General features: G+C 42.4%; 1 protein-coding gene across 2 annotated transcripts in view; it reads left to right on the forward strand.

Annotated features, from left to right (window-relative positions):
* The first annotated feature begins 773 nt into the window (after nt 1-773).
* The window catches only part of LOC147904818 (peroxisome biogenesis factor 10-like), a 96,180-nt gene continuing 80,552 nt past the window's right edge, over nt 774-16,401 (forward strand). For both annotated transcript variants that reach the window (XM_087395614.1, XM_087395623.1), the window contains exons 1-4: nt 774-1,102; nt 1,201-1,341; nt 13,512-13,543; nt 13,910-13,999. In XM_087395614.1, the coding sequence (XP_087251740.1) occupies nt 1,227-1,341; nt 13,512-13,543; nt 13,910-13,999 (237 nt within the window). In that variant the 5' untranslated portion in view covers nt 774-1,102; nt 1,201-1,226. The remainder of the gene's footprint in view (nt 1,103-1,200; nt 1,342-13,511; nt 13,544-13,909; nt 14,000-16,401) is intronic.

Genomic DNA, 16,401 nt, shown 5'->3' on the forward strand with positions numbered 1-16,401 from the left:
AGCAAGCCTTTGCTTGGGGACAAGGGCCTCTAAATGAGGCTGCTATCTTGTTATAAATTTGTTTTACAGTGCCAAAGGTTGCCTCTAGACTTCTTTGAAGTCGTTCAACATGATGTACTCGATATGCTACCCTTACTTCAGGAAGCATCATGACGATTTCGCTATCACTTTTAGAGCCTGGTGGTGGTAAGCTGAGCTATATTTTTACTTTCAGTACATTTTCTTTCTTAATATAACCTTTTCTTCTTGCAAAAAACTATATAAAATGAACTTGCATCATTTTAATTTTCACCTTTAAAAAGTAATTTCTCAATTTTACAAAACCTGCAAAATGTAAAGCAATTTAGCTATATTTTAGCTAAACAAGGTGAACGACGTTCAAGTGGGCTGCCATGCAGCAAGGAAAAGAGGGGGGGGAGAGTGAGAGAGCAAGAATGAAAGAGAGATGACTTGGATTCGCACCAAGGAGAAGAGGAGGGGGGGGGGGGGAAGAGAGAGATGGAAATCACATGCCACCTATTTTTTCGATAGTGCAAAAACAAATATAAATCGAATTTCGCTTCTCCATTGCCTTCTCCGGGAGACCAAAAATATGCAGATTCTCTAAGAAAACCTGCCAAAGATTTGAAAACCAAGTTTGTGATTTGTAGACCTGCCACAAATATGCAGATGCTCTAAGGAAACCTGCAAAAGATTTCAAAACCAAGGTTTGTGATTTGTAGAAAGAAATGTTCTCCCACGTGGAAAAGAACAGACTGCCTAGAAGCAGCAAAATACACCGCCATTTCCTTGAAATGCATGGAAGCCGTGAATTTGTGGTAAAAGATAGAATGGGCTTTACGTGTAGATAGCAAAAGGTATTGAGTCAATAAACGGAGAGCAATGTTCCAACAGAAACTGCACTGAATTGAACGAACAGCAGCTCTCAACAGTGTGACAACCACATCTTCCTTTTGGGTTTTGCAAAATGCAATAGATGCAGCTTCCTCTCTAACTTCAACGTTGTACAGACCGTTGGAAATTTAGAGGCATCGTTGGTTGCGTTTTGATTGATCGCAATCCTTTCACACTCGGTGCAATTGCCTTGTAACCTTTTGAGCAGGTGGGTGCTCGCCTTTCGACGTGTCGACCTTCCTATTGACCTTGTTTACATCTGATATCGCATTGAGATGAATCTCGCATTGTTTTTCTGACTCTCAGATCGTAAAAGAGACAGAGGCAGCACGATGAGGCAGTTCCCATTAGCAGCCCACCCCGAAATTATGCGCGCGGAACAGAAGGATGAACAATACGTCTCCTATCTTTGTGACGCTTGCCACGATGCTTTTCGCCGTTGCTTTGGTATGCTTCGTCATTGCACTAATTCTTTGAGGCGAATGATCCTGCTCCAGCTATTACAAATTATAATTGATAGCGTATTCCAGGGAGAGAGAGAGAGAGAGAATTTAAACGTCTATCGAACACCTACATCTTGTCAAGCCTGTGACCCAGGTTCCTACGTAATATTGAATTGTAGGCTGGACACATCCCCTAGAGATACGTCCGTTGTAGATTGAGATCCTTCATATATCAATGGACTTGAATTTCCTAATGAGAGCTCTTCCTTCTCTACATTTCCACTTCCTTCTTTGGAGTGCGCAGTTCCCCTTCCTTCGTTGCTTCTTTAGCTTTTGCCTAATCTGTTTGCTAAAGTGGATGAATCCAAATCGTTGTACACGCTTAAGCTTATTACCTTACGTGGCTGTTCAAGGGTAGAGTTTGCGTACTATATAGCTTTAAAAGTTTCTGAGCTCGTTTTTTCACCTGTCCACCCACTACTCTGATTTCCAATGTAGTAGCTTGCCTCTCATTTTGCTCTTTACTCTCTCTATCTTACGCATCGACTTAAAATCCACCACATCATCCACCACCTTTGCTTGCATCTTGGTTACGTGTGTGTAGCAAGTGAATCGGACATCAAATTTATTGTCCGGACAAACACTGTGTATGGGATCCAAAACCATACAAAGCCTAAAACCAAGTTCTAAGGAGGAGCTCGTTTAGAAGGAAACAAGGGAGGAGTTATTTCACAAAGATACAGGAATGTATCTGCATACAAAATTCACTGAAACTGTTTTTCTAGACAACAAGTAGCGAGTGATGTAAGATATCAAGTGTAGAAAATCAATCAAGCCAAATGTAGCTCTAAAAGTCAGTCTATTCCAAACTTGTTTTGTTGTAAATCCTTCCCAAATTAATTCTCGTCTCATGTGTGTGTATACCTATGAGCTACATAGCCACTACGCTCATGTGCGTGCATGTATACGCGTGGTATGTGTGTTGTGTACATGTATGCATATGTGGTAGTCCAAGAGCTTGTGGTAGCTCATGAGTCCGTTTAAGTCCAAGAGTCCAAGGGTGGTAATTCAAGAGGTAGGGATAGTCCAGGGTGTCACGTGGCATAGTCAAAGAGCCCGTGGTACTCTAAGAGTCCAAAGGTGGTAGTCCAAGAGCTCGTGGTAGTCTAAGACTCCAAAGTTGATAATCCATGAGCTTGTGGTAGTTCAAGGCTTGTAGTCCAAGGGTGGTAGTCCAAGAGCTTGTGGTTACCGTTCATGAGTCCACAAAAGTCCAAGAGTGGTAATCCAAGAGGTAGTGAGGCCAAGGCTGGCAAATGGCAGCATTTCCTAAGCTCTTCTCCTCCAAGCTGCTATGTGTCAAAAGCCCGTCCTTGTTCTTTTTTTTCCGTGGGTATATATATATATATATATATATATATATATAGAGAGAGAGAGAGAGAGAGGGATGCGTCAATTTTACGAGCAAAAACCTATGAGCAGGTTTATCCGAGCGTGTTTTTCAAGAGATTTTTAAAAATGTTTTTCTTTAGGAAACATGGTTTTTACACTTTTATTTTCACTAGAACTAGATCCCTTTATCATAAAAATATACAGACTAGTCACTCATTCATTTTTACACAACATAATTTTCTTATTTAGAGACATCCCTTTGTACCCCTGTTATTACCTTAAAAAAGTGTTGATTCCTTTAAGAAACATTCCTCATAATCACTCTCAATGTAATAATACTATGCATATATAATTACTTATTAACACATTTATATCATATGGCAATATCTTTTTAGTGTTTTTATAGCATATTTATGGACATGTTTCTAAAGAAGTCTAAATTACTATAAATAAGTATTAACTTGGGCTTATATATCACTCTCATAAAATACATGTAATATTTAATACTATATATGAAAGATTTTCCAAAATATAACTCCATAGATGTGCTCAAATGGGGTGTTCCGATCAATTTGAGTGGTTGAATGACTATATTTGGACATTGGATATGAAAGTTATGTCACTTTTAAAAGTGCTGTCCAAGGTAGTTTCGCCAGCGAAACTACCTTGGGAGACTTGCTTCAAAGGGGTTTCGCTGGCGAAACTACCTGGATGGCTTGCTTCAATGAGTTTTCTTTGAAGAAACTCTTTCATGAAGATAGGTTGAGAGAGGGTTTTCAATGTCACCCCCTATTAAGTAAAAGTTGTAAGAAGGATCATAACTCGATCATAAGGGAATTTTCATAGAGAAGTCTACTCTACATGTGGGTTTCTTCAAAAGCCATCTCGTTATGCTCTCACCATTCCTGCAGATTCACCTAAAGATTTTTGTATAAAATAGGCATTGCTATAATACTTTGCATATTTCTAAGTGAAACTATGTTTTCTTCTGATCGATTTTTGCCATATTTATGCATAGTTGGAAGCTTTTTTTTTCCTTCGCTCAGACGCTCGGAAGATTTCGCTCAGAAAATGCTCGTCCCCGAGAGAGAGAGAGAGAGAGAGAGAGAGAGAGAGAGAGAGTTAAAGAGAGAGTCAGTCTTGATAGATAGATAGATAAATAGTAGTCTTCAACACACTTTGTTTGCATTCAAGGACTTCAAGAAGACAAACATGATGGCATTTTTATTGCCCTTTTATAGTAGGAGTTTGCGATCCTCATCTATAATGTTTCGGGCAATGCCCATTGGCCAAGAATATCAATGGAACAAAGGATGGTTGTGTATTCAAAGATTACAAGTTGGAGCTCTACGATAGCTATGAAGGGCATAGTTTTCATGTGTTTGTGTTCATGATCAATCTGTTGGAATAGGGTTGGTCACCTCCGCACTTGTGAGTCCCCAAATGAGGAATGCATAGGGGGGGGTGATCCATAGGGTGACAAGGCTGCCACATGGACAGGATCTAGACTGCCATGTGGGCAGCATACACGAGACAAAAGGCAGCACAACAGAAAGCAAGTACCTGGCTGAAATCTGCCACGTCAACAGTATGGAACTGCCAGCATCAGATCATGAGGGCTGGTGACTGCCCCTAGGCCGGCAAAGGATGGATGGAGGGCTGATGCAGATGTACGTTATTGTACGGGGCAGGGAACGTGGGCTGAGAATGCCCTGAACAGAGGCGGAAATGATAATGCAGGGAGTTGCCTATCTTGGGAAGGTTTTAGGCCTGCAAGAGGCCCTGGTTTGGGGCAGAGGAAGCTCTGGAATGAAATGTGATGGTTAGGAGAAGGGTTAGGGCCTGAGAAATGGCCCATGCAGAAAGAGAGAGAGAGAGAGAGAGAGAGAGAGAGAGAGGGATGGGATGGAAGTACTGAAGGAGAGGACGGAAAGAGAGACAATGCACCTTAATGCACCCTTCCCTTCCTATTCCCCCTAGGACCTAGACACGTGGGTGGACATCTTTATTAATAGAATAAGTGTCACATGTCCAAATCTGATGCCGTCTGAAGCAGTGGCTCCAGCTGGACGAGTCCTATCTACTCATGTGATGCACTGCCATACGGTGTCCATCATAAACACAAATACATGTTACATCATTGGCGTATAATATATAATAATGTTCTAATGTCTACTTATCACGGATTAGTGATTTCTTGCTTGTCATGACAGATCTGGTCGGCTAAAGGACAGGCCTGCTTGGGCCAGTGGTAGCCTGCCACGTGGCCCAGGCAGGGCCTACAAAGGCACTGAAGCATGAGCCCCACCCGGTCAGTTTTACAGACCAGGGTGGGTTGGTCAAGTCAGCCAGGAAGCCCTATCGGGTTGGTTATTTTTGGGGGGGCCTTGTGCCCTATAAAAGGGGACCTTGGGGCCTTCATACATCATCACTTGGAGCAGCAGTCCAAGAGCAGAAAGGAGCAGCAGGAGGACCATCCTTGGGCCTATACATGTGAAGGAGACTCAAAGGGCTGCAGACTTAGCTCAAAGTGTTACCCACCTAGGCTGGCTATCCAGACAGCAAGGTGGAAGGGATGATGGACAGAGAGTCTACATAAGCTCAGAGGAGCATGCGGGCTCAGAGATCTAGATGTTCCAGGCAGAGAGTAGGAGAACATTTTTTGGTAAGATCGGAGGACCACGGTTTGGTGGGACTCCACATCTCCTTTTGTATTGTGTCCAGTTTGTGGACGGATGGAAATTTATAAGTGTTGCTTCTATATTTGTCTTGGATGCACTGTCTATTCTGGCTTGCACACACATGAATGGTTGTGAAGTACACACAGTGTTTGAAGTTTGATTCCGTAGTGAAACGCTTCTGTGTGTAATTCATGGGCTCATCTACCAGTCTTCCACTGTGGGATACCCTCTGGTGGGATTTCATTTTCTAACACAATCTTGCCAAGGTGTCAATCCTATTGCAGGCTCTACCTTACTTACTGGTAATCCAGAAAGGCTTTGTAGGTTCAAGACTACCAACAATGATCTATTTTTCCATCCTCGAGACACCAGCCCTCACCAGAGCCACTGCTGGCCAAGATCATCTCTTCTACCCTTGCCCTTGGTCCCGCAGACAACATATGTTCTTTCTTCTCCTGCTATGATGTCAAGAAAAAAAAGGAGTTCTCCCACAAATAGTTCTGTGTGTTCTCTCTTGCGGAGACAGCTTAGTGTATTTCTGTTTATAGACATTCTCATCACAGACATCAGCCTTGGATGTGGATGCCCGCTTTAGTGGCCCCACCTCATAGCTTCTTGTATCTGGTTTTTCTTTAGTCTCATAGGCCCTTGGTCTGTTGAAGACGTTAATAAACTTTATTTCTTTCTCTCTCTTCGACCTCCTCTTTCCCTAGCTCCCCTTTCCCCTCCTGTTCTCACTCTCCTCCCTCCACTATCCTTCCCCCTCTTCTCTACTTCTGCCTATCTTCTTCGCTACATTGATCTCCCAATGGCTTTCTGCAACCCAGCTGAACAACTGCCACTCCTTAGGCATAGTGCTAGGGGTGGGAAAGATTCTTTCATTAACTTAAGTCTAATCCCTAGGTGCATCTACCTTATGGATCTTTTTTTCCTTTTTTGTGAGAAAAAGAGGGTTATTTTATTACTAAATCAAAAAGTTTTCATAGTATTTACAACTCCAAAGCATCAATCAATGAGCACTGATTCAGCAGCTTAGATAAATTTATCTTAGTGTATACAGGCAAGACCACTCCAAAGCTGGAGGAAACAGAAGTAAAACCATAGAAACTGAAAGATACTAGTACCCAGAAAACCACAGAGTAGCAACTGAGAGACCTCATTGGAGAAGCTTCAGCCCTCTTTTTTTTCCCCATCCTGGGCCTAGAAGAACCATCCACCAACAGATTCTAGACCTTCTCTGTAACAGCAAGGTGCTCACAAGCAAGAGCCACGTCATTCTTAATGTTGTTTCCCAATGAGAGCACCTGCTTCACATCAATCAATGAGCAGTGATTCAGCAGCTTAGATAAATTTACTTTGGCAAACCATCGCATTTCTCTGTAACCGGTTAAACTACAGAATTTGATTCCTAAGGACTTGCCGCCTTCCCAAGGACAGTCCCCAGCAAAACAAAGGAGTAGCTCAAGGAAAAATGTCCTAAGATCAATCTAGTCCTATCCCACACCAACATAGACATTCTGCAGTTTAGGAGGAGATGTGAGATATCTTCAGGTGCCCTGGCATAAAGTGGGCCCTTTGCCGGCAAGCGGGCCCTTTGCCGGCCTCTGCTATGCATCCTGTCCATACCGCCTTATGCATGATGAGCCAAAGTAGACATGATTGTTTCGCTGGGATCTGGTTCCCATATTTTACTAGACCTCTTTTTCCATACTTTCTGACCTTCATGTCTCAGCCACCTCTTGTTTATTGTAGCTGCTAGATTAAAGAGAGAGGAACAAGGAGGACTCTCTTTGTACCAATCCAATGAAATTCATTATAAAGGAAGTTTATCTCCCTCCTAACCAAGCCAGGGATTCTCTATCCCACACCTGCAACCTGTTTCTGATGAAAAGTAAGTCGAACCCGTTCAATCTGAATTCTTGTTGAAGAAGTCTGCCTCCTTTCCAACCTTGCTTCCCCCATCCCACAAAAGACCCAAGTTTGGATTCCCTTTTTGTTGAGTCTGAGAGCATGTTTCAGGTCTGCATTCAGGGAGGTAAGCATCCTTCAAGATGTTTTGAGGACCAGATAGAGTCATTAGCCATGAAGGTTGAAGTCTTCCTAGAAAATCTCTTCCACTTAATTTGGGGTCTTGATTTCTCTTGTCTCTTCCAAATTGACGTCCACAGAACCTTGCCTTTAGTGATCAGGGTTTTGTTCCAAATAATGCTGATAGCTCAGGATAAGCCTTCCAAACTCTGCATCTTGCTGGTCTTGTAACCTTGCAGCTGACATCTCTATGTTTACTAGGCCCAGTCCTCCCTCCCTCATTCGTGGGTAAGCCACAAATCTCCCACTTGACTTTTGAATTTTTTTTGCAATCATCACCACCACCCACAAGAAAGTCCTAAATAGTGAGGCCCACTTATTGATTACTGCTTTGGATGACGATGAACAAGACACGAGATAGATAACAGAAGGATAGAGTAATGATTTGGCACAAACTTCTTGCGAGCCAGAGAAGGTTGAAGACCTTGCCATTTCTGGATTTTCTTCCACCCACTCCCACTTGTCTTTCATTGAGATGTGGAAGCCCATGGGTATGCCCAATAATCTGAAATGGACTACTCCTCTAATCTCCTTTTTTTCCCCCCCCATGAAAGAGACTTCTATTAAGTATGAAAAAAACCCGCGTGAGCAAGCTCGATGCGGAAATACATCATGCTGGACATGAGAAAAAAACACTCTAGAAGAGTAAGCAAAAACTCAAAAAGAGCTGGAGAGAAACCAAGGTTGAGGCTGAAAATGCCACCTCAACCCTGATGTAGTCTCTGAGAAAAAAGGGGAGCCCCTCCATTCCGTAAGGAATATAACCCTCCTGGACGAGGCTGCCCTGGAGGACCCTTGCATGCTCGCCCAACTGGCCATCAGAGTGTGAATGGTATCAGCCCAAATACTAGCCAAGGTATGAGAAGGGTCGACCTGAGATCCGTCAATGGCCTTTGTGCATCTAGCCCAATATCTCCCAAGCAGAATCTGCATCAATATGCACTGGTCTATATCGGGAGATAGGCACATCCTCCAAAGAGCAAGGCTCAACAACATGTCGTCAAATAGAAATGGCCTAGGTTGCATCCTGCCACTCGTAGAAAATCTAAGGACCTGATAAAGAGCCAAGCCACTGATCCCCACGTCATGAAGAAAGGAGAGGGGGAAAAAGTGCTAAGAATCCTGGCAGCCCCTTACCAAATGGCTCTCGCATGTCTGTAGTCTCATAAGCAATGATGAATCGACTCTGCAGATGAGCACCTTGGACAAGTGGAATCTGTCCCAAATCTAAATCTCCACCTGTTTACTGCAATCCCTGCATGTATAGAAAGACGAAAAAATAAAGTAATCTTTCTATTTCTGGAAGGTCTCCAACCTCTACAACTGATTTGGAACCTTCTTGCATTATTGACCGTGTAACCAAAGAAAGGAAGACTCCTCTCTTGGCTCCCTATAACAATCCAATTCCCACTTTCTGGGGTCCCACTGAAGATACTTTATGGGGACTCGTCCATAGAGCCACAACTCCATGAACCCGAAATAGAGAGATAAGGGCTCGGATCTATATGCCAAGCAGAGTCCTTGCCCTGTTCCACATAGCCTATGATCCTGACAGACTCAAATGGCGTGCCCAAAAGAATGTCATCTGAGGAAATACACAGCCTGCCACCTGACTGTACATCAAAAACCAAGGCATCCTCCTGTGCCCCCAAGAAAGCAATGATCTGAAGAGGAATACCTGTCTCGGAGAAAGCCCCCATCCAAAGTGAGCAAGCCACAGGTCTATCATCTGTAACCACCCAATCATGGGGTAAGGCTACATCTATCTGAAGTATCCTCCAGGCACTTCCTCTGAGGTGATTGACCAACTGTCGTTGATGATCTTCTGGAAGCCTTTTGAAGGCTTTCCAAGAGACGATCTTTTGAATGCCCCGAATGAAGAAAATTTTCCAAGGCTCCTCCCAAGGCAAAAGGCCTCTAACCACAAACTTGCAAAGTAGGGCCTTGCATTGCAAATTTGGGTCTGATGTTGAGACCCCCCTCCTCCATGGGAAGGATCAAGGTCTCCCAAGCCACCCTGGCAATAGTGTCTAGTGTGCCATCTAGCCTGCTCCATAAAAAATTCCTTATAGGCCTTATAAGTTGAGTGATGCAATCCCTGGAGCGACACCAACAGGAGCAAACATACCAAGCCGTGGCCAGCAGAACTTGGTTGACAACCACCACCCTGGATGCAAGGTCTAATCTGGATGAACTCCAGAAAAATACTCTCCAACACAGGAGCAAACTACTACGAAGAAGAGATACCCAAACTGACTTGGCATCCTAAGTACTTGACTGACACACCCCTATGGGTCCAAGTGAAGCCCAAATCAGCCCCCGAGTCGGGAGTGTCATCATCATTGATCCTCTAATCTCCTTACAACCAGTGTCCTTCACGATTTGTGGGTTTGGTTTTTTGGTGCCATAAAACCCTGTATTTGCATGGTTTATCTGAGAACCTGAGGCGTGACAAAAGGTTTCCAAGCATTCAAGTGCCCCCACTACTGAATGGTTTTCATTCTGAACAGTGATATTTGTATCATTTGCAGATAACTTGCATCCCTTCTTTTACCTTACCCTTTATAGACCTATCTGTTAGAGTTAGCATCTCCTGATGTATCATATGTAGTGTGAGGGCTGCTTTGTGGGTGTGCCGATCCTATGTGAGGATAGAGTAGGAGGGGGATGGTTGAGTACCTGGGCCATGTGTTCAATGCCAAGGTTCATGGAGGATCCAGCGTGTTTTGGGGCAGATCCGGTTGCTGGCAGGCTGCGCCAAGGTACCACACATGTCGTGAGACTGTTACGGATCTCTACGCAGGTGTACATCTCAGGTTCACGCTCTGTTTAGGGTCCCTTGGGCCTGGTTTTACTGCTGCGGGAGCCGCCCCTAGGCTGGACCTAGTCTAAGCTAGCATGGGGGGCCAACCAAGCCACCCTTAGCTAGTTTGCCATGTACCGTTGCCCTAGGAGCTTGCAGTTCTGATTTCTAGTGATCGTGCTAAGACGGTTTGTGTTGAGAGGGGGGCTCTTTTGCCACTACTTGCTCCAGCTATGCTTAGAGAGAGGGGGTGTTAGAGTTAGCACTCCTAATGTATCATATGTAGAGTGAAGGCTGCTTTGTGGGTGTGCCCACCCTATGCGAGGCTAGAGTAGGCCCCCTTCCACCCCCTTATATTTATCTCAGTCTTGGTTTTGCCCAGTAGTAGACGGCCTTTCTTGATTTCTCTTGCAGCCTCTCTGTTTCCATTTTGTAGTTCTTCTGGTCGTGGTGTTTGCTCTCCTTTTGGTGTTCTTTTATTGCTGCACTCCCACACTATCATCGATTAACCAGCCCAAGGACTGCTGTGCTGCAATTGCAAACAACAAAGGGGATAAAGGGCACCCTTTCTTGATAGATCTTTTAAGTGTGAAAGGCTCTGTGGCTATCCCATTTACTTATGGATCTTTTAGATGAGATGCTCGAATTTTTGGAAGTTATGTCCATGTCACGCTTGACGACAGTAGCTGATCTACAAGAATCTCCCCTAATCTTGTTTCATGTGTGGTAGAAGTGGCCACATTGTCAAGGACTGTCCATTGAAGAGGAAAATCCAGCCTCTAGCCATAGAGGTAGATGCTAAGCAAATATTACATGCCAAAGAAGAGGTTTAGAGACCTGTTAAGAACTGTAGCAAACAAAGTGAAAACTCTAAATTGTTGGGCGCTGATGATGTCAGTGGGGATGTCATAGTAGCCAGTTGCTGCTATGTGTGATGGACCTTATGGTTTTCAACCTTATGAGTGACTATCATGAAATTGAAACTGCACTAGGTTGTGTTTTAAGAGAATGAATTTGGGCATGTTTCTGGATTCATCTAGATATATAGTGATTTTAATATGGTTGAGAGTCTATCGAACAGGTAGAAAGGCGCATTAATTTGTGGCTTGGATCTTGTCTTACGGGTAGACACTAAACATGTAGTAAGCTGAGGCATGTAGCAATGGAGATGTGATCCAATTGCTTTCTAATTGGAATCCCAAGACATTGTTGTATGTTAACCACCTTTCATGAAAGAAGTTGAACACCTCTAGGTTTGGTGCCATAATTTTTTGCACTCATTCTTGTACATTCAGCCTTCCATTTGCCACATTGTCATCTCTTTGTGTTGCTTGGAAGTTTCACAAAACTCCAAAAAAACCAAGATTTATAGCAGCTGCTTGTGAGACTACTTTGACGGATATCTCTAAATGGCTAAGCTACTACTTCAAAGCCATGTTGCCTAGTGTCCATGAACTTTGGATGGACTTATTAAAGGAGGCAGATGTCCCCTTGCACTCAAGCAAGATTTTAAATGGCTCTGTAGGAGTGATTCCTGTTGTAAATTTTTATAATTCCTCTCGAAGCATTCAGGAAAAAGAGTCTCTTATTCTCCTACAAACCTATGATTTTACTACCCTTTACACAAAGATCGAGCTAGAAGATTTGAAGTTTAGAATAAAAAAGCTAGTGGCTGAAGTTTTCAAGCTGAGATTTGACAAAGATAGATGCGAAGTGCTAAAAGTTGAGAAAACAGCTTTATGTTTTGACTTTTTGTGGCTAAATACATGACATTGATTCTAAAAAGAAAAGATACACAAAGGTAGTAGCTGTTGAAGATGTCTTTACATCACAATAGGTGATTCTTTGTTTCAACAAATTATAAGAATCCCCATGGGCACTAATTGTGCTGTCTTTTTAGCAAACTTTTATCTCGTCACTTATGAATTTGAATTTATGCAATGTCTTATTTCTATTAATACCTGCCCTATCATTTTACAAAAGCTTAGCCAAGTTAGGCGTTTTATAGATGATTTATTTGTACCAGATGTTCTTGACTTTCAAGACTTTATGTACAAAGACGCTTGTGCTTTTGGAGAAGGAATCTATCCTCGTGACTCTTGTGAACCGAACTGCACTTCAAGAGGGGATTCTTATGTTTTCTTAGATCGTAGACCTTCTCAATCTTCCGTAGGATTAGAGGTTGACATATTTGATAAACGTGAACAACCTGAATATAGTGGTTTACACATTATAAAAATGCCTCACATTGACTCAAACATTTCTGATTTGGCAAAATATGGAGTCATTTCTTCCCAATTACATAGATTTTCCCGCCTTCGTACAACTAAGGATTCTTTCATTACTCAATGTAGTAATTTTATCACTTATACACAAGAGGTATAATCCAAGAAAAATAATTTAAAAAGTGCGCACAATCTTAGATATGAAGTCTTTTATCTATGGTGTATTGGCCTTAGGCATTTTTAGAACGATCGAACATAAGCTAGAAACAAAAAGCGGGGAGCTGAATAGCCCATTTTTCTTTTAGTTTCAAAAGAGAGTTTGATTGAGTATGCATGTGCTTTCTAAGTTACGAATGTAATTTTGCATCTTTGTAGGAAGCAGTACATAAGTGTAAGGGCTCCATTTAGTTTTTATGTTTTAAATAAGAGAGAGAGAGAGAGAGAGAGAGAGAGAGAGAGAGAGATTTTATTCCTGTTTTTTGGAAGATTTTGTTTCTTGATTTGCTTAGTCACCTTCTTACTTTCTTCTTTATTTCTTGTTTTCTTTCTCTTTTATTTATTTGACGTATTTTAGTTAGCACTGGGTTTGCCCAGGAGACTCCGCGGGTCTTTAGAAACCCAGTATAGCTTGGGTGCTGATGACGACATAAGTGTTGCTTTGCTTGCTAAGTATGTCTTCCTTTTGTTTTTCAAAAAAGTTTTTGTTACCTCTTTTTTCTTCTCTTTCTTTTTTTCTTTTATTTTGTGTGTAGATTTTTGGACTTTAGAACAACAAAAAATCTAAATTTGTATGATTGGATATATTCTAGGCTTACAAAGGTATATTTAAAATGCGGAGAATATACCTTGGGATTTGGAAGAATATGTGTTGAGCTTTGATGATCAGATTTTTCATTTGCGTACCTGATCCCCCCCCCCCCCCCCCCCCCCAAGCGCCTTCCAGCCTCAGGTCAGATCTTAATAGCAGGTGTGGCTATTTTTGCAGGTACAACGCATGCCATATCCTACCAACATGAGGTATGCTGTATGCCTGGCATATGATTACGAATATGCATCTTGATGGGAACATATAAGTGAAACCAGAAATGCATATGATAGGTAGTGTATTGGCATTTTCTACAGGAGGATAGGAAATCTAGTCTGATCATGGTGACTGACAGATTCATACTACTAACTGATAGCTGGAAGCATGTTTAAACATCATTATGAGATTCAGCCTGTGTGTCATTTCAAGAGTATAATGCACACAGGAATCTTAAAACAGAGTTAGTTCCGTGGCTATCACATTAGATTGCAAAAGGGGAAAGACATCAGGAAGTTCTGGGGGCTATATACAAATTTCAGTCTTTGTCCAGTCAAATGACCAATTTATCCTCTTCACAGACAAAACTGGCTGGTCAGGCTTTGTACTATTTCCTCACAACCGGTCTAGGTGTTCAAACTCTTGGGGAGGAATACAGTAATATAACTCAGGTATTTGGTTCCCTTTCTCTTTATGCCTTATTGATGTCTGTGCAGTCGATTCTTAGGTTAGGCATTATAGCAGGTTTCCTTTGCTAATCATAGGAAGTCTGAGGGACAGCCGTCTATATGCTTTATTATATTATCAAATTATGATTTGATATAGGGCAGTATTCTGTCTACTAGTGTTTAACCATCAGGAATGCCAAAATACTTTGAATATTGAATGCATACGCACATTAAACATTTTAAATGGGCTTGAACTCAGAGTGAAAAAACCCTGTGGAGTGTTGAATATTTTTTCTATTTAAAAAAATTTCTACTTGAACATTGAGTGCACATGTATGTTTTCAATGCACGTGAGTGAAGCCATATCCCTTGACAAACTAGGCACTGTAAGAACGTTGCTAAACGGCCATGTTGACAACCATTTAAAGTCAAATCTTATCTATTGAATCTATAAATCCGAGTTCTAAGGGCCACAAACTGAAATCAATTCAGGACTACAAAAACACCAAATCATTACGCAGAGGACAGGGTTTAAGAAAGATAGAAAGAAAGAAAAGAAAGGTTTATTAATGTCTCGAAAGTCCAAACAAACCTATGATACTAAGAGACTGAATTCAGCATGAAAGTACACCCCCTATGGGAGAAATTGGAGGTGTCCTATCACACCCCCAATAACAAAAAACAAAACAAGATACTTGTGATCCTAGGAACTACAGGAAGGACTCCATGTGTCGGAGTAATTTCCTGCCATGTCTTAACATTTATCGTGAATCAAGTCTCGGTGTCATAAAGTAGTCTAAGCTCTATGTGGGACCGATTTGGGTCCCATACCAACACTGCTTGTCTCCCTTTGTTGCAAGTTGTAGAGATGATGAAAGGGCCCTCCATGGTAGTTTCCGTTGGTCTACATCAGTTCAGCCGAGTATCAGACTTGGTCCAAATAGGTGATCTGGAATGCATCTATGTGGACGGGTTTCATAGTAAACTCTGTCATGATAATGTTGTGCGGAGTGCACCTCTTCCCTTGGGTCATGCGAGATAGCATAGTCTCTCAAAACCGGTCCATTCATCCTCTCTGAGGTCTACTACCTAAAAAGCACTTGGATATAGGGCGTCTGGTCAAACTAGAGAATTAAAAAAGTGTGATTTTTTGTGGTCACGTGCTGGAAGTGTGTATTTAAGCACTATCTCTCGCGTCTTGCTAGTAAAGCGCGCCCTCTAGTCAAGCATGTTTGTGCTGCCGGTCTCATGGTAAACTTGAGACCTATGAAGGTGCATTCCAAATATACATAAATTCGACTATCCCAACCAACTCCCTACAGTGTGAATGCCTTGTGCTGAAGCTGAGCATCATTGGTGTTGAAGATCATAACCTTTGTTTTACCCAAGTTCATGTCCATGTCTCAACTCTCGAAGAAGTTCTACAACGCTATTAAATATATATGTAGTCTGTTTGTTGTGTCAGAGATCAGAATGACATCATCGGCATGTAGCATTATAGGTATGGCAGTCTTTGCCAAAGTCGAGCCTGGGCCTCCTATTGTGTCCACGAAAGAGGCCAGCTCAACAATGTTAAGGCCAAATAGGGTGGGGATCAGGGGCATCCCTGTTTCACCCCAACGGAGCTGCTTATCTGCTCTAACAACCCCTGCATTGTGTGCACTTATTCTGTAATTCTCTCATACAAAGCCAATGCTTCCCATATAACATCTTGTGGGATATTTAAGGCTTGGATTCGTGCAATGAGGCGACCCATGGTACTGAAATAGCAACATTGCATGAGGTCTAAATGAGGACTCCCTCCTGCTAGGATTAGTATCCTTGTACATTTATTACACCTCAATAATACTTGACTTGTTTACAACGGTTAGTCAGAACTCTAGATGGAACCAAACTAGGAAATCTATGACATACAATAAATAGCTGAATAGGTTAAAAAAAAAAAGAAAAAGTGATATATTCCATTCAAAACGAATCATACAACAGGTGGGAGAGAAAGTACTCTATCCCTAGACTCAACAATGTGGCAAAAAAACCATGGTGGTGGTCTAAAATGCCACGACATCCCAAAAGGGGTCAAATGAAAAAATAATGAGCAGTCCCATGTCCTCATGAAGGATAAAAGTTTCCCACGAGCTGCCAAAGAGGTGCCTGTACACCGCTCCCACTGACTCCTGAGAGTGAAGATAATCTCCGCCCAAATGGAAGCGAGAGTGTCAGCCTCCGTGCATAAATGGCCCCCAAGGACAAAAGAACATCGCGAACACCATATCCGCCATAGGGCAATGCTGGAAATCACCTCCCAGGCTGACCCTGCAGGTGAAGTAGGCATGGAATCCTGAGCTGGTACAGGTATTAAAAGTAAATCCTGCGGCTCCATGATGCTGACATCTGTGGGACCCTGT

Source organism: Dipteris shenzhenensis, chromosome 2 (genome assembly GCF_047967505.1).
Source record: "Dipteris shenzhenensis isolate YYH24624 ecotype China chromosome 2, Dip_SZ_1.0, whole genome shotgun sequence".
Lineage (NCBI taxonomy): Eukaryota > Viridiplantae > Streptophyta > Polypodiopsida > Gleicheniales > Dipteridaceae > Dipteris > Dipteris shenzhenensis.